This window comes from Gobius niger (assembly GCF_951799975.1).
Source record: "Gobius niger genome assembly, chromosome: 5".
NCBI classification, from domain to species: domain Eukaryota; kingdom Metazoa; phylum Chordata; class Actinopteri; order Gobiiformes; family Gobiidae; genus Gobius; species Gobius niger.
The window spans coordinates 12,094,239-12,113,279 of record NC_136856.1 but is presented as its reverse complement, the minus strand read 5'-3'; the positions used below and the strand labels follow the sequence as shown (position 1 = coordinate 12,113,279).

The following is a 19,041-nucleotide window of genomic DNA, read 5'->3' as shown; positions in this document are numbered from 1 at the left end:
CTGGGCTACGTTCCAGTGCAAATCATCAGATCTTTATTATTTCTTGTTATTACATTACGTTAACGTAAATATGACCAGTCGTTGCATCAGATACCTTATGTTTTTACAACCTGGATAAATGTGTTTTTAAATTAACCAGAGATCTTTGATTTTTTACTCCGTCTGACGGCACTTATTACAACTTTCCCACAGAGAGAGATGAAATGCTTCACCCCCAGGCTTTTAATAATCCATGTTCAAAATGATACTGACCTCATTTTGTTCTCAAACTGTTCATTGTGCAGAGAGGAGAAAGCCCTACCTGAACAAGCGTGTGGCCGAGTTGGATGAAAAATGCCGGGGCAAGGAGTCGGAGAGAGTGGATCTGGAGCTAAAACTGACCCAAGTCAAAGAAAACCTCCAGAAGAGTCTGGCAGGAGGCGGCATGGTCTCTCCAGTGGAGACCAAACCACCAGCCAAGGTCTGAAAAGTCACATGTGTTCATTTGTTTGTGTGTAATATAATAAATAAATAAAGGTAATATTTGTTTGATGCACAACACTACAATTGAACTTGGTTTGCCTCAAGCTGCTGAGGAGAACATGCTTTCCACATTTGAAAGCTAAGAATGTCTAGAAATCTAGAAGTTGAACTACTGGTGGTCTGCACTAGCTCAACATAAGTACTTTATTTGAAACAGATGCTGGGATAATGTAAATAGGAGCCAATTTGTGTTCATTTCCAAATTGGTTCAGCAATCCACTTTATTTATATTTAACAATAATGTTTCCAAAGTGCTGCACAAAAGATCATACAATACAGCTATAAGAACTGGCCACTCAAAGTTCAGGCCTCGTTCTGCTTTCTGATTGGATAATTGCTTTGAGAACCAAAAAAAACAAACTAAAATACATGTAACATAAAGAACAGTCTCATATCAGGAGACACAATTAGGTCATGTTTATAAAATGTCTACAATAAAGTCTATTCTACCTGAAGGATAATGTTTTAAAATAACTTTACTCTATTGCGCATACATAATGATGAATTAATTATTTACATTTCATTCACAAGGCAACTCATAAACATACTAAAAAACATACTTTAATTATGTGTTGTAAATGCTCTATAGTGCGTAGTTAGTAGAAGCATTAATGTAAAGTATTGTGTTTTCTAGGCATCTAATAAGAAGCATCAGAATATCTACGCTGAGGGTTTACCTGTAAATTGTGCGTCTGAGTTGAGAAGGAGACCTCCGTCTGTGTACGCCTCGTCCGGTGGGACTGTCATGCAGAAAGCTAAGGTACTGTCCTTGTTAATCGTAAATGACGCTTCATTTATTATAGATCATTGGAAAATAAATTGGAATATTTTGCTTTCAAATTTGGTCAAAAAGGGTAAATGGTCTCTTTTTGGGGGACGCTTGTTTATGTTTCCCGACTAGATTAAAGTCTACTGATGGCCAACAGGTGTGATTTGTGAAGGTCGAACACATTAACTATCAAATCACAAATACTGGTGTTATTTTTGTACACTGCAAAAAGTAAATATCAAGCATTGTCTTAAATGACTTGAATTGAGGAAATATATCTTGTTTTGAGCGTTTTTCACTAATTTAGACATTTTTCCTGATCGGACCAAGTTTACTTTGCTTGTTTGAGGACATTTCAGACCGGTTCTAAGGTAAATCTCGCTCGAAATAAGAAAGTAAAATTGCCAATGAGAAATAGTTCCCTACGAACTGAAAATGTGAATAATTAATAATAAAATGGCACAACTGAATAGTTCCCCAATCTGTGTTTGGTCTTATATGTGTTACAAATATATATATGTTAAAGTTATACATTAATGTCATATTTCTGATCAAATACTCTATTTCATGGTTGTGTCAGTAGCATTTGAACGGCCATTACTCATTATTCTGTCTATAGTTTGAAGTCACAACAGCTGTTAAAAAACCTACTTTTTTAAACACAGACTTGTCATTCGGTACATCTTTCACATCCTACATACAGTTTTAAATGTCCTCTAAGTGATTATCTCATTGAAACTTGCTGTCCTGTGTGTGAATTTAAAATATTTATTTATTTGCTCGAGATCTGCTAAATTCTCCACAGGCTTTCATAGAAACAGGACAGACGATAGGACTGTACTGAGAACAAAGTGTGACGGCACATGGAAATGTCTTATTGTCACCATTTCTTTTTCAGGAATGGGAATCAAAGAAACCAACCTAAAGAAGGCACAGTTATAAGAACTTCAAAAGGACCAAGAGACTTTTTGGGATACTCAAAACATTCCTTATTTGTTGTGAGTCGCTTGTAATGAAAGACGTCGGCCACTAGATGGAAGTATATCCCCCTGAATATTCACTTGTGTTACATGAACGAGGCAAGTCTCACTGTAACCAGGGGTTGTGTTGGCAAAGGTTCTGGCCTGAGATTGGATTGTAGACGATTTGTGTTCGGAAAGAGTTGTGTAAGTGTGAAATGGAGTGTACAGTTGAAGATCAGTGTTCTAAAGGGTAAAAATGTTTAATTAATCGCTACGTTGAGACATGAGATGGAGTTGATCTAAGCCAGAGAGTGCCTTTTATGTGTGGTTGTGTCTGTACATAGAGAAAGATGACTACTGTTTTAAATGTATTTTTTATACTATGCTTCATATCAAATCAACGTCATCATTAAACATGGAGAGTGTGTCAGTTCTCCTCAGCCGCGTGCCACTCAATTACTGCATTATAAATTGACTGCACTTATCAGTTTCTCTTCTCAAAGCTTGTGGCTGGGAAACACAGCTAAGCCATAACTAGAAATGATGAGCTTTCAGCAAAATATAAGGAAGACCTGTGGCACTGTCTGTGGCTTTAGATTATGCTGTCCCCGCTTTGTAGCGACTAACAAAGTGCTTCTCATTCGAAGTCATTAAGTTCTCGTTTCAATATTAACATATATGTAAATCTGTGCTGAACCAATGGGAGACTTTTGCACTTTACTGTCCTCTGCCTGCACCAGGGCAATAACTGTAACTGTATGTCCTATTTCCAAAGGTTTTATTAATAAATTGTATTTGCAAAATGTCAGTTTGTGTGAGTATCAGTTTTAAGTATAATTTGTTGGCTTTTTAAAATTTTACATAAGCTCACATGAGAAGCTTTTAAGGACACATTTTTACAGGACCCATTTGTCTGCTTGGGGCAGATTGTACAGCAGCGTTGCTTGTTAAGAAGCAGTAGGTCTGCACAATATATCGACAAATAATCCGCATTGCTGATCTCCATATCGCAAGAAGGTGCAATATATCGCAAAATCACTGAGGTCTTCCATCCTGACTGAGATTTACACCTTTATTGCTATTACAGCCTAAAACAAGAAAAGCACATGGCATCTTAAAACATGTGCAGAAGTTATACATTGCAATTCTGTTCAATTTAAAGGGACCAGATGCAAGTTGGTCATTTTATTCTCAATACTGCCACCTCAGGTCTTATGTGTAACTGCGGCTTCTATATTAAAGGGGGGGTATTATGCAAAATCGACTGGTTCAAGCTTTACATCATGTTATTATGTCATTCCCTCATTAAAAACATGCCTGAAGTGTTGCCTTGGCACATTCGCGTATTTTTGAGTAATCTGTAAGAACTCTGATGGCAGCCATTTTAAGGATAGGTTTGCCTGATTCCTCCTAGGAACGCCTCCACCTCCTGGAGACGCCTCCGACCTTTCGTCACCAGCTGAGTGACCAACCACTGCTCCTCAGCAGAACCCCCTCCCCACTGATGCCACAGACAGCGTGTGGAGGGGGCGTGTTGGAAAGGGTCAGAGGTTCTTAAAGAGACAGAGGCCTATTTCAAGACTTTCCCTACAGCCATTTTGAGAGAGCAATTTCATACAAGGCAGTTATTCTAATTTACTGCATTTACAGACCAACAGAAGGTTTGGTCATCATTGTAGTGTGCTATAGACTGGTGCTATGTGATTGAAAAAAACATAATACCCCCTCTTTAAGCTCGTGCATGGTGGCAATTCTGACCCGCAGCACTTTTTTGAGTGACAGTGCAGGATTTTAGAGGCAGTTGTGGTGAATAGGTCTCGGCTCATTCTACACATTGCTGGGACATGTAGGAGGAGGATAATACATAATTTTAACATTCTTAAACTCTGTATTCACCTTATTCCGCCCCGCCCACTTTTGCCACTTTTTGCTTTGTCTCAGCACTTTTGTTGTAAAGCTTGTTCATTTAAATGGAGAACGAGGGAAAATATTCCCCGCTCAAATCTGATGTTTAGTAGATTGATTTGTGTAAAATGGCCAAAGTTCACTTGCACCAACATGTCAACACCGCACCGTTTCTCAGCCAGCGCGGCCGAAAAACGGCTTTGTTTTCGTGTAGTAACTGATTTTATGTGGACTTCTCTAATCCCATGTTAACAGATAGGAGAAAATTGGCGGGCACAATTCATGGCGGCGCCCACGCAAACCTCCGGAAAAAGTGAATAAGTCCCTTTAAGCCTTGTCTTTGTCCATATTTGGTAGTTTAAAATGTTATATTTTTAATTATTACAATAATATCATTATCGCTAAAACAGATAGCAAATATCATAATTGTAAAGATTGCCAGTTAAAACTTGAAGAAACATGTACATCAAACATTTAGGCCAGCGGTCCATGAAAGTTTTTACGGGCGCTCATGCTTTTGGCTTGTTGAAATTGAAAAGAAATATTGGAAGAACAAAGATATGCCACATCTAGCCGTAAGGGATAACGGCCTAGGATTCTCCCAAGTCTAAAGCAGAGTCTCTGCCAGAATGAAGATCCATCACAAAGCCCTTTTACACATGCATACGTAGAAAGTGAGAATTAACCAGTACAGATGGGTTGGAAACGCGTAGGTTACTGCAGCCGGGTGTAAAAATCCTCACGAGATTTATGAATGCAGTAAATGTGAATGTGTTGATGTGTAGGAAGCGCTTTGACGCAGATGCTTCATGCAGCGGATTTCAAACGATCACCACAAATCAGTGAAACATAACTGTGCAGTGCATACCGAGACGCTGTTTTGCAGGTTTGCATATTCGTGTGCAGATAATTGCTTGCATTGGTAAACATTGCTTTGCTGTTGAGGACAAAGTGAGGTTTAATGAGCAACAGCAGCAGGTACCATTAAGTTTTATGGCCACCGCACTTCACTACAGCCGCTAATAAAAAGTGAAAATCCAGTCTGTTCCCCAAATGCATCACAGATTGACAGTCTCTCCCTTTTTGTTGTCAAATCTTTAATATGATTACAATAAACTATGAAAATGTACAATATGAAACGTAACGAGAGAAAGTCACTTCGTCATGAAGGCAATATTTGCAGCAAAGTATCGTTGTGCTTCAGGCAGCCTTTACAGTTAAGAATATTGATCAGAGTAGATAGACATGCTGTTTGTAGCCATTAATGCATTCATACATACAGCGGGTTCAGAAATGTTACATTTGTAGCTTTTTTACAATTTTTTAATCTATTTTGATATGTAGGCGTCTGATACTGAAACAAAAAACAAACTATTGATACATCTAGACAGATTGATGTACATTAAGGCATTAAAAGATATATCATTTTGTAAAACTAAGCTTTTACAGGGTTTCAACAGGTGGCAGCAAGTCACATTTAATGCTTTTTAGTGCCATTTTAATACCTAAATATTATACTTCTTAATGCCACAAATGTAAATAAATAAATAAAATTAAAAAAAACACTGGCAAATTTCATTTGTAATCAAAACCAAATCAGACTAAACTGACAAATTATGAGAAAAAGATTGTGCAGCTCTATTTGTTTTAGACCATAGTTATTTGTTGATGACTGTATACAGTAAAAATAGTTGTGGGTTCTGCCTCTGAAGAAATGTGATCTTTTCAAAGAAATTTTGCATAATTGGCATAATTCATTAAATGACTTAAATGCCTTTTAATGCCCCGCAGAAACCCTGTGTTAGTCTGGAGGTGTGCAGGGCCAAAACTAGAGCTGAGGGCCGATGCAAAACGTTTTTTCATGTTGTTGTCATTTGCAAACGGATCCATGATTGATTTTACCTCAGTTGTGCTTGAAAAGTGCTGTTACTGTACAAAAACATTATAGTCCAATAACTTTGCAAATGTCAACACCTGTTCTTCGCCTAAATCAAACTCCTTGAAGAGCCAGCCCCACATCTGCTTTAGACCATACTGTATGTGCTGCAAACCCCTTGTGCTGAGCTCAGTTTAAGTCTGGGGCAGATCACATTATCTGCCCCCTTGATACAAAAAGGTGCATCCTCTTCTGCATAAACCTGAGTCTAGAGTTTTTTTTAATGGAAAACATTAAATAAACAAACATTTTCAGCATCAGACTTCAACATAATGCAGGAATAAGTAGAGTATGAATTGTTCTTTAAACCACTGCAATAAAAGCTTTAGCCAAATGCACAGCAGTTTGCATGGTACAAAAAAAGCACTAAACCATATTTTGTACAGTCTCCCATTGACGATCCATTAAGCGGAGGTAGAACAGCTTGCAGATGGTAAAAACAACAGAGGCAGCATCTTTTTTTTTAACAACGAGCGCTTAGAGGCAGAGATAGTAGAGCCAGTAGAGGATATTCACAAAGAAGAAGGCGGTGGGGAAGGCTGTGCGTGCATGTCGGTCAATGTTGTGCGGATTTTCCACGACAAAAATCGCCGCGGCCCGTCGAGAGGCGTCCTTCACAGTGGACAGTCCGCAGCCCTGGTCCAACTTGGTGTCACCGTTGATCTTTACTTCCTGGTTGGGCGATTGATCTGTGGGCTCCTCCTGTGCGGTGGAACCCACCTCCGGCTGCTGGGTGGCATGGGCGGAGCTGGCGATTGGGAGCGAGCCGTTTCCTTTGGACTCGTATAACTCCCTCAGAAGTTCCTGGTTGGAAAAGGAATAGACTGTAATTATCTAATGACGATCTAATTTCCCCGTGTTGCTGATGTTACAGAAACATTTGCAGGACCATCACCATTAAAAAACACTTTAATCTGATATTAGTTAGCAAATGTACAAAATTACCTCAACTTTCCTTGTTAAGAGTAACATTAAGCTTGAGGTTTAAGTTTTAAAGTTTCATTCATCCTTAATTAATTCATCATTCACGTTTTGCCAAAATAACTCTAGACACCTTGAACACATGGACTCAACCTCTTCCAGCACAAGAATATCTACTAGCATGCCAGGGTGGGGAAATCTCCTCCACACTTTCCCTCAGCACAGGTATGCCCCAGGGATGTGTCCTGAGTCATGAGCTGTACACCCTTTTCACGCATGACTGCGCCCCTACGCACATGTCCAACTCAATAATAAAATGTGCAGACGACACCACTCTGATTGGCCTCATCTCCAGCAATGATGAATCTCACTACAGGCTAGAGATGGAGCATCTTACTCAGTGGTGCAGGGACATTGACCTGGTCCTTGACACCACTAAGACCAAGGAGATGATTGATGATTTTAGGTGGACAAAGACTATCACACCAGCCCCTGCACATCGATAGCCTGGTAAACCACACCCTACTTCTTTTCTGCGTGAAAGAAGCCCGAACCAATCATGACCGTCACGGAGAGTTGACACTCGCTGCGCTGCTATGTTGTAGTTCACTCAACAGTGACATGTGCAGAAGTTATTTGCCAAAACTTATTATGGATGAAGGAGTCGAGGATTTTGCCTCCGCGCTCTCGTCTGTTTATATTCAGTTCATATTTTGTGAATTGGACTACAGCTGTCGTCATGTCCTCTAATTGCTGATTGGTTTATTTCCCTGACAATCTGTGCGCATTAGGCCCACCCATTCAAACTGCTCCAACTGCTCCGTTACTTCCCTGTGTGGAATGGATAGGGAACAATATGACAGAGCCAGGCAAGCACATCGATGGAGAGGCGGTGGAAACAGTGGACAGCCTAAAGTTTCTCGCCGTCACATTGTCTAACCAGCTGACATGGACTAACAACACCTCGGCACTAGTGAAGAAGGCACACCAGAGAATGTACAATTGAGTCCATTCTAGACCTGCAGCGTGTGGTGAAGACAGCCAGTCGTACGGTGGAACTGGAGCTCCCCCCCGCTCAGCTCTGCATACGCCACACAGATGAAGAGGAGGGCAACAAACATTTACAAGGACACAACACACCCTGGACACTCATTGTTTGAGCCCCTGCCCTCAAGCAAATGCTTTAGAGTGTAAAAGACTCACACCAGCAGATTGTGAAACAGTTTCTACAATCAAGCTGTTCCAGCTCCATCACACCTTAATAGCACTTTAGCTCCACATTGTAGCTGCTATCACTGTTTTGAAAGTGAGTGTTTTATTATTATTGAGACTTTGAGAGCTATTCAAGTTGCATTATGCTTGTGTATAATGGCAAATAAAGAATTCTATTCTAAAGAAATAATATGTGAAGGCTGTATGAGAGCTGAAATGTTCAAAAAGAGTCTGCCGAAGTATTAGAACACATGAGGAACTATATTGCACAGTTAAAAACATAAAGAAGTCACATGAATATTCAGAATGGAATAAAAACTGATCATTTATAGTTTCAATTTAGTACATGTTAAAATATTTAGTTACCTCACAATTTATTGTATCAAATTGGGAAGAAAGCCCAAGAGTCTTCTACAAATACTATTCCTATTACACATTTACCAACAATCCCATTTAGCTTTCATACAGCGCTGCGTTGTGTTAAATTCAGCTTACCCGGTGCAAGTCCTGTAGCGTCTGGTGCTGCATGGTGTAGAAGTGAGCACAGGCATACTCCAGCAGAGCCCCGAAGATGAAGGTGAAGCAGATTCCCAGGTAAACATCGATGGCCTTGATGAAGCAGTTGGCATTGGGCAGAGAGGTGCGCGCTCCCATCATAAGAGTGGTCATGGTCAGCACTGTCGTCACGCCTGAGGCAAAGAAGAGCAAGGGTTCACGTGAGGACAATACTATACCGTGAGTAGTTTAAGATTAATATCATTGTGCAAAACAAATGCTACATCTGTATTATATATACATAAAAAGTAGGCATATACTTTTTATTATTCATGCTGATGCTAAGACTGATTCAGAGCTGCAAAACAACACCAAGAGTCGCCTGGAGGATAAGCCAGGACTATAGTATCTGTATACCATATGCCAGTTGTGAAAGACCATGTAGTTTATCCGAAACTGTGAATACTTTTACCTATACGACACATCACATCATAAAATCAATCGTCTACTTAGTCCATAGGCCATTAGTCCGTATACCAGCACTGCAGGAACTGTAGACCAGTCAATTTTCCGGCTGACCAATGTGTGTGCACAAAAACACTGAGGCTGTTCACAGTGGCAGTAAAATTCAATCAGACAATTTAGATTCATCAGAGTTAGTAGCTTCCTTTGGAGTGTGAAGTAGATAGAAATCAACTGTACCACAAAGAGGAACGCAAACTCCGCTCAAAGAGACTGCTCTCAGTGAGTCGGAGGATAAGTTAGATTTAATTAGTGTATAGATTCTGTTGGACGTTCAGGGAGGTAGAATCACTAACTACTCTGCCCATTGTGCACGATATACAATTACTTTCTGTTGGCTTAATTGGCGTAGCGCTACTGTATGCACTTGGCAAAAGTCTTTTTCCATTTCCAATTTAGAAACCCAGTAATAAACTTTCCACAGGGCTGCTCACCGCACAGTGTGGCTTAATGGACTACAGGTTGCCCTGGGACAATGGTTAAAGGAATGGTCAAATAACAACAAAGGGTAAAACAATAAAGTGTACAATAAAATATAAAAATGTAATCAGTGTTTTTCAGTGCAGCAGGCAGAGGGTGTGGTGTTATGCGAGTCTGGTGAATTCTTTCAAATGTGCATCTGATGTTAATTCAACAGACAATTAAATTAGTATTCTAAGTAGAAACCAACCATAAAAATGAATTAAACATCTTTTTCCTTATTGAACTTGCTCTTTCCACACCCAGTAAAAGGCCACAGCAATAAATCTTTATGTATGTCCTAGTGTCTGGTGCACATTTGGAGCGATATATCACACTGCAGTAAAGTTGTTAAGAAGGCAGCACTGACCAATGCATGTGCGAGCGGGAACAGAGGACTGGCTGATCCAGAAGGAGACCCATGAGAGCACCACCAGGAGAATGGAGGGGACGTAAGTCTCCAAGATGAAGAACAAAACGTTTCTGCGCAGGGCGAAATGCAGCACCAGCTTCGGGTAGTGCCCTGCAAATAGAGAAAGAGAGGCACAACACATTTATAACGACGTTACTGCTTTCAAGTGCTGCAGGCGTGATCTGATTGCTTTATGTTGCTGCTGTTCCAGAAAGTACTTTGGAGTTTTTCTACAAAAACACTCATAAAGAACAAGTCGCTTTAATGAACACATAACCGTTTTTTATATGTGAAAAAAAATAGCAACGTCTGTTTAGGCTTTGGGTTAAAATAAATATCAAATGAGTTTAGTGCACATTCATATCTTATTTCTGGGAGTGTAGCCTCCTCCAGTGACTATTGTGGGGGATACTTTGAAAAATGGCTCGAAAGTCACTGAAACACAACATAATAATGGCTACATTTGTAAGCTTTACAAGCTTTTCAAAGTGATAAACTGTAGTCATTATTTATTCGCTCCATAACTCGATGTTGGGGGTGTACAGGGAGGGGACATAATGTCCCTAAACATCCATATCATGCTGCTTCATATGAGGCATACAAATTAGTTGACATTAATCTATGTTCAAGTGGAAAAGCCCCTTGAATGATGAAGGGATATAGCCAAAACATTACACTTAGTGCTAATCAATGAGTATTTTTCCTGAGAGCTACCTGGCTGTGTGGATACTTGTTCTACTTTTAACCCCTTGAGATTAACCATCTCTGTTTCAAAGGCGTCCTGTCTGGGGTTCCTCTGACCCCCAAGCGTGTGTCAAATGTCCCGTGAGTTGCACAATAAATACTTGATATCCAGATCAAAATACACATTCACTCCATACTCAGTGGTGATAAGCTATGTATAGTCACAGCTGCCCTGGGGTAGACTGATGGGAGCTCGGGAGTCAATCTGCACCACCACCCACTTACTCACATGGGTAAGATGGATGAAGTATGCACCAGTCAAAACCAGGATTTGTACTGGTGATCTTTGGACCCATTTACAAACACTCTTACCGACTAAGCCAATCTAACCTTCCTTCAAAGCAACAATTTATAGTCATATGCAACTTTCCACCACATGTCAAAATGCCTACAGTATAACAAATCGTAACTCCGTAACTCCCAGTCCCTCACATGTATAGCTCTACCCCCTTATTTCTAAGAGTTCAGTTTCCTTAAGGCGCTGGGGCTGGAGAAGGGAGGGCAGGCAGGGAAGGAAGAGAGTTCAGCTTCCTGAATCCTGGCAGCCTGATTATTTCACCAATTAAAGAAAGCTTGACGACATTTAGTTTAGATGTTTGAATTGTTTTTTGCTCAAATTCAAAACACTCTTTAGGCGCAAACTCCCCAAAAATCAGACTCTTTCTGTATGACTTTGATCCCACACACAACTAGAACGATTCCCCTGCACTGTCAGCACTTTGAGAGGAGGATATGGTGCAGTGGCGCATAGTGTTAGTATACATTACCTGTCTCGTACACTGCCTGCGAGACTGTGGTGTAATAGCTCTCCACGCTGTACTGCGCCAGCCGCAGAGTGTCCAAGCCTCGCACAGAATCGTTCCCTCGGGTCCAGTAGAACACCACGTCCTGCAGGTTGTAGCCCCCTGTCCGCAGAACCACAATCAGCCCGTGGCATACAGCTCCCCTCATAATGCCATCTATATACTCGTACTCACTGGGGGCTTTATGCAGATGGAGATGGGGATATGGCAGGGGTGAAATGACATTGATCTCAAGCTCATCTACTTTCGGATGGCGTGTGAATGATAGATGGGGGCGTCGCAGATGCTACTCACAGCTCTCTAGTTGCAGCGTGCACTCCTGCCGGTCCATGGGGTACTTGGTGAGATCCATGTTGCAGGCTATTGTTGCTGTGATCCTATTGTGCACAAGAATAAATAATCCAATTAAACGTCTTTTCAACAAGCCCCAAGTGAGTCAACTCCACACATCTTTGTACTTGAAATATGAATTATGTATGTTGAAATTCACATGTGCTATAGGGTATGGGGTCTCTGAAGTTGTTCAATGCTCTCTTTACTTTAGCAGATATCTGTGTTGGAAAATAGCCGTCCCCTTCGAACTAAGATGCTTTTTCAATTCTGAAGTTCTTCTGCTACGAGAGGTGAATGATAGTTCCCTGAGAAAGACCTTGAAACCAGCACCAGGCCTCTTGTTTAAAGCAAAGAGATATTGGGTCAATAGTGATATATGTTAGTACTGTATTAGATACAAGTACAATATACTATTATTACTATTACTAACTATTAGTTAATAGCCCGAGATGATTTTTCAACACAAATCATGAAAATGTCTTGAGTTCATACTACATTACTATGGTTACCAAATGTTTGCAGATTGTGTTCAACATGTTTGGAACAAAAAGAAAAAGCAGTTAAAGCGTGATCCATCTAACATATAGTTAAGCTCTGGTAAAAGAGCTGTTAGGTGTTGTTGTGGTTAACATTGACTAATCTCTCAAACCATTCACCACTCAATCTTCTCCTAATCAATATTACACCTGGAAAAGAGCAGAATGAAATAAGGACAGGATTGTTCTAAAAACCAACAACATGAAGATTTTCCTTTTGCAATAGTGTGACTAAGGTATTTGATGATGAGTGCCTTTGGCAGGAGCCAAGTCTCGCCAAGTCCCTGTCCTGCTTGTGCTCTGTCTTATCTAACCACTGCTCCCTTAAGATAGCGCAAGGATTCCTTCAGTGCTTTATTGCATCTATTCCACTGAACTGAGTAGAAGCGTCTGCACTTTTGGCATTTTATTATTTCAGTCGACAGTAGCTATCTTACCCTTAAAGGAATAGGCCACCGTTTTTACATACTAAGATATGTTCTTAGCTCACTTTAGTTGAGTTAATATATCCCCGTCTGGTCTTTGTCCGTGCGCTCTGTCACGCAAACGGAGCACATACACAGCCTCTCCCACATGTCACATAGCTCCGAAAAAGCTCACGATAGAAGCTACCAAGCTCTTCCACGTGTTCCCTATTTAAATAAAGTTACGTGAAGTGTTTTCATGCGAAGTATATTTACCCAGAAATGTAGCATGTCGATTTTATAAGCAAATAAAAAGGGGGACTATATTGTGAGGCGTAATGATACGAGGAGCAAAACGTCCGCGCAGTAACTCCTAAAGACTTCCCCCGCTCACTTCCGTCAATAACCTTTAGGAGTTACTGCGCGGACGTTTTACTCCTCGTATCATTACGCCTCACAATATAGTCCCCCTTTGTATTTGCTTATAAAATCGACATGCTACATTTCTGTGTAAATATACTTCGCATGAAAACACTTCACGTAACTTTATTTAAATAGGGAACACGTGGAGGAGCTTGGTAGCTTCTATCGTGAGCTTTTTCGGAGCTATATGACATGTGGGAGAGGCTGCGTATGTGCTCCGTTTGCGTGACAGAGCGCACGGACAAAGACCAGACGGGGATATATTAACACGTCTAAAGTGAGGTAAGAACATATCTTAGTATGTAAAAACGGTGGCCTATTCCTTTAACCCTCTAATACAAATCAAACTAAAACATGGTCGTATTTCCAAAGCACAATGTGATGAATAAACAATAATCAAAGTTAAAGCACAACCCCATGTGGTGACGGCCCTGAACTCAAGTTAATAGAAAGGAAAGTTCTAAGCATGGCTTTCAACCAGGACTGCTTTTTCATGTTTGTGTTAGATCAATGGTTCTCAAACTTCATTCATTTAAATGAAATGCAATTTTATTAATGACTCGTTAATGACTTATATGTTTCTTTTAGTTGTTTTCTGACCTAGACCTGGTTTACACCCAGTTCAGACCTACATTTGTCCAAATTAGGTCTATTTTGGAGCCTTTTCAGACCGGGTATAGTCTTGATTTGATCTTGAACTGGTGGTACTTGGGAGGTCAAGTGTTTGAGTGGTTTGATAATGTCCGTGTAATGTTGTGTAAAAATGCTCTCTTTGTCATATGTGTTTTACTCATTGTAAAAGAACAATCATTTATGCTTCTAAGAAAAAGGTATTGTTTTATATCAAGCTCATTAAATATTAATAAGGTAGTATCTAGGACTGGGTACCATTCAATTTTTTCTGATGCCAGTACTTTAACGATACTTGGTTTCCATTACCGATACCTGCACAATACTTTTTTCTGATACCTATATGAAAATATTTGTCATCTAGAACCAGAAAACAGTTTCTTTTAAATTTGTATGATTAATTAAAGCTGAAACAACCAAGTCAATTACTTTCGTTTAATGCTGTCCCTGGACCAAACAAAAACTATCTAAAGATTCAATATCTTGTTTGGTATCTTTCAACACTGTAATTTATCAATACCAGTAGTACCTAACAATTTTTTCCAATACCATACTGGTATAGCTTCACAGTAACCAGCCCTAAAGGTATCAATAAGCATTAGTAATCTTTAGGGTTAAGGGTAATGCTTTTTTATATAATGCGTTGGCTGAAGAATCAGCATCACAGCAACCATGAAAACCAAAATTTACAAAAGAAAGCGTTTTCCCTCATTGGAGTGCTCCAAAGCTATGACAACACTGAGGGACTGTCAGTTTCTTGTTAATTAATAAGCACAGAATTATCATCACCAGAGAGCCTTGGATATGCTTATCGCTGCAAAGGTGATTTGTTTGACGGTACATCTGTGTCTTCATTATTGATTTTGCTGGACACAAACGTGTGACTGAACATAACGATTTATGACTTCAGCTTGGTAATGCATATTTAACTACTAAAAAAGGTGTGATACGACTGTTAAACACTGGATACATTGGTTTCATTTAAATTCATTACCAGTGCTCCATAAAAGGTCAGGGCACTTTTATGAATGATACTAGAAACAATTAGGGGAACTCAATCTCCGCAGCGTGACCTTCAGATGCAGACGCCTCAAAAAGCAGAGCTATTTCCTTTAGAAAAAAGTCAAGGCTGTGTCTAAATTTGCACAAGAGGCACAAAAAACGTTGTCGATCAGCATTTCTTTGCTTTGTGAGTGTTTCCCATTATAAACCAATTACCGTAATGCGTAGAGAACAGTGCCATTGCTGAAGATGCGAATGAGCCGGTTTTCCACTGTCACGTCGTGCAGAAAGGAGCGCTTGGAATCGGGGATGAAAGTGTCAGGAATCCACAGCAGCGACACGAGACGCCCGTCCACGCTGACACTCTCATTCCCCGGGAAAACCAACCGGGAATCGCGCCACCTCTGTCGCAGGAAGATTGTGGCCGTATAGTCCTGAAAAAAGAAATGAATAAATAAAAGCTAATTTACTGGGTATTATCAATAGACGATCAAAAAAAATGTAGCAGGATTTAGTACCATATTGATTTCCGAGATGGCATCGATGCTGGCAATATCCAGGCTCATTCCAATCTCCACAGGCCCCACTGGGAATTACAGAACAGTAAGTTTTTTTTTTTTTCTGAAGCGCACAGGCCAGGCTGATTGCTTCCGCAGTGAAAAATAGGTTTGTGGGACAGGCCGGTGTTGTGTGTCAAAGGGTATAGCGGGAAGACAGCTCAAACGATATGGCTCATATAATGAAATACTGTATCTACTGTAAGAAGCCAAGCGCCAAAGCTCCTACCATTGAAATTGGGCCTGAGGTAGCGGTTGTATCCTTTCATAAGCTTCTGTATCGTTGGCAGGAGTTGAGAGTCGTTCCATTCTCCCCAGTGATGAGAGGGGAACACGCACCCACTGATGGAAAAAACATACAGAAAAGGCAATTACTGGAGGCAACTACATGGGATATAGTAAGCACAGGAAAAATAAGCTGATTCAATGGGTTTTCCTGGGAAAACGACAACATCAATAGAACAAACAGATTACAGTGCCACTGTACTGCGGCGTGTTTTACTCACCATTGCGTGTAGGTCATGTACAGGAGCAGCGGGATGCGAAGCAGGAAGGGCATGGTGATGAGTTGGGAGCGCTTCCAAAAGGATAACGGAGGGGAAGGCTGGAAGACATGATGGCTTATATTCAAAGAAGACAGAATCCATTTTGCGTAATAGAATTCACAAACGCTTTAGCAGTGGCACGTTTGAGATGAAGCAACTTATTTATGAAAAGCACTGGCATTCATCATTCTGCCTTTATCCTCTCATCTTATTCTCTTTGGTGTTTAGTATTTGAACAATTTTTCTCTTTGTCTGGGATGCTCCAATTTCTCTCCCATCAATCTAAAACTCGCACGATAGGGTCATCCTTTTTACCCAGGTACTGCTAATCGAGATTCTGAGCCAATATGTGGAGAAGTGTCCCCAAAGGCAGCTCCTGGCAAGTTGCCCGCATGGTATTTGAAGAACAAGATAAAGGATATAGGGCAAGTTTACAACTGCAGGGACCAAGAAGTAAACCTGCACCTTTAGTGTTCAGGACAGGTAGTTTAAACAGGGCCCAGCTTGGCAAACACCTGGGATTGTCGATTTTTCTATCCAACATACCTCCACTGTGTATGCATTGAAGGGCTCTTCCCGCTTCCCACAATTATGTATTTGTAGTTGTACAAATTAGTTTTTTTTCAACCCATTATTATCAAATTGATATACAGGGCAATTTAATATACGGCTGGATTCTTGCCAATTGTAGTAGTGCCTGGTAGAGGTCAAAAACATCAGTGCACGAAGACCTCATCAGTCTCTGTCATGACTTTTATGACCTGGTTCTTTCACATGGGGGCAGCACCTCCCCAACCTGCGCTCAGACCTCAGGGGAACTGCCACTGCAACTCACCAACCATAGGCCTTTTTCAATGTGCCTTTCCTAATACCAAGATACTTGTAAAATGCAGCAGAGAAAAAAAAAAAAGCTCTCATGTCGTCTCCTCTCCATCTGAGGATTATTTCCAGTGTAACTGCCTGACGCGCAATAGCAGAGCTTCAATTTTTGTATCTATCAATGAATTTCCATTATTACTATAAGCCTTACCTGCAGGTGGCCGCATCCTCATAATTTATTCATAATGTGTCTCTACTCCAACCCTGACAACTTATTCTCTTTTAACTTATCAACGATCCCCAATAGTGGAGCCATGCGCGTCATCTAATTCCCCTCCCATCGCCGCACCTATAAATCTCTCACTTAGCATCACTGCCACCTCATCCTTTGCATCAAAGCCACATAAATCTCCCGTCTTATGCGCTTACATACTCCCAGAGCAATCTTTACACCGGAAAACCACATTAGTGTTGGGTTAGCGCACCTCCAAACAGCCATAGCATCTGCAAAAGCCATTCAATTAGACGCCTAATGTATTATTCAAACAGCCTGTCGTGGCATATCATGGCACATATGAGCATCATTGATTCTTGTCCCGCTAATAGTCAAAATGAACGCTCCGCCATAAGGTCTCATTTGCCGCCCCGCACTTATAATTTATTCATGCATCTATTATTCCATGTTTGTGCGCCGTTTTTGAGCCAGTGCTGGCAAGGGGCCACTTCCTTTCAATTTGTCCATGCCATGCTTTGACACCTTCACTAATCACATTGACATTGCTGTTCAGTTGTTTTACCACACAAGCCACTGGTAAATACATCATCTATGAAGAAAAAAAAAAGTTAATGTTTGTAGACCTCGATTAGCTTTAGTTGTGTTTGTTCAAATCCATGTAGTGCTTTTGGTAATTAAGTATTTTAAGCTGACCTTTTGGTATTAAATATGTTATCTTTGTGAAATATGACTAAGGACCAATGCCTTTGCCGTCTATGCACGAGATTTATTTGTCTTTTAAATATGTATGCATGTATGTAGTATGAGTATTAGGTGCACTTTTCTTCCATAACCTTTCAGACTTTTACACAGCACTGTACATGCAACAAAATATCGTGCAAATTACTACAACCATGCATGTGCACATCACCTGACAGTGTCTTCTTCCTACCTGTCACAATGTTGAGCTTGTCCCTTTGCCTCCTGGACCGGTCACTCCTTTTTTTCCCCTTTGTTTGTAGCTTGAAGGTCTTGCAGCTGAAGATATTGCCAGTCTCCTATCAACACGTTTGTGTCTTTTCTCCTGGTATTTTATGTCATAGTCCAGATTTTTTCCTTTTTTTTTTTTACTCCATGTGGTGGATAAATCTCTTGCCCTGGTGCGTCTCGCTGCTCTCTCTCGCTGCACAGCTGTATTGCGCTCCACGGCTGATGCCTGTTGTGCAGCTCCCCCCCACCCCTACACCTTCACTGGCGCTCTCCACACTCTCTCTCTCTCACTTTTTATGCCTCTCGCCCGTGCTGCATTTTCACGTCCCCATCTCTATTCAGCCACTTTTATTGTTTCTTCTTCTGCCCCTCTTTCTTGCAACTCTCCTCCCACGCTACCACTCTCGAGCCCCCTTAATCTTTATCTACCTCCAGTTGCTCAGATTTACAATGACATCACGCCTCCTGAAGCTCTGTGCTATCTCCTCGCCTTATGCCCGCTCCCACTTCAATTCCAAACTTCAGTTGGATTGCATTAGTGTCATACTTTGAGCGGAGCCCCTTTAACTCCATGGGAGGAAGGGCCCATTTTAAGATCCAAAATTGCAGAAGTGCAGAGAGGGTCGTATCTTTCACTGTGGCCATTCCTGAATGACCCAGTGTATTTTTAAAGGCTGTAATAATAATCATGTATTGCTTTCACATGGCACTTTCACGCAGAGGCAGGGGAGTGAAGTGCCTTGGCCAAGAACATGGCACCATCATGTGAGCAGTGAGACTGAGCAATTAACCAGACATTTTCCATTATTACCAAGGCCATCTCCATTTTTCTGTGTGAGTAACTATCAACTACTGTTCGACCGTAAAGAAATAACTAAATGGAAGCAAAATGGAAGCATACCTAGACTCGATTTGTACAAGCAATT

At 40.8% G+C, this 19,041-nt stretch overlaps 2 protein-coding genes across 5 annotated transcripts in view; one reads left to right on the top strand and one right to left on the bottom strand.

Annotated features, from left to right (window-relative positions):
* The window catches only part of afap1l1a (actin filament associated protein 1-like 1a), a 34,557-nt gene extending 31,527 nt beyond the window's left edge, over positions 1 to 3,030 (top strand). For 2 of the 4 annotated variants that reach the window (XM_079556201.1, XM_079556198.1), the window contains 3 exons: positions 285 to 460; positions 1,157 to 1,282; positions 2,190 to 3,029. In XM_079556201.1, coding sequence (XP_079412327.1) covers positions 285 to 460; positions 1,157 to 1,282; positions 2,190 to 2,216 — 329 coding nt within the window. In that variant the 3' untranslated portion in view covers positions 2,217 to 3,029. Of the gene's footprint in view, positions 1 to 284; positions 461 to 1,156; positions 1,283 to 2,189 lie in introns of all 4 variants that reach the window. The other 2 variants (XM_079556199.1, XM_079556200.1) reach the window with 2 other exon arrangements.
* Positions 3,031 to 5,756: 2,726 nt separating this feature from the next.
* gabrp (gamma-aminobutyric acid type A receptor subunit pi) lies at positions 5,757 to 18,328 on the bottom strand. Its single transcript, XM_079557190.1, has 10 exons — positions 18,078 to 18,328; positions 16,054 to 16,151; positions 15,777 to 15,889; positions 15,509 to 15,576; positions 15,207 to 15,424; positions 11,957 to 12,039; positions 11,627 to 11,764; positions 10,074 to 10,226; positions 8,723 to 8,916; positions 5,757 to 6,898 (listed from the first exon to the last, which is right to left on the bottom strand). Exons 2-10 carry the CDS (start codon positions 16,104 to 16,106, stop codon positions 6,572 to 6,574), a joined length of 1,347 nt encoding a protein of 448 aa, XP_079413316.1. The 5' UTR covers positions 16,107 to 16,151; positions 18,078 to 18,328; the 3' UTR covers positions 5,757 to 6,571.
* Positions 18,329 to 19,041: the final 713 nt, after the last annotated feature.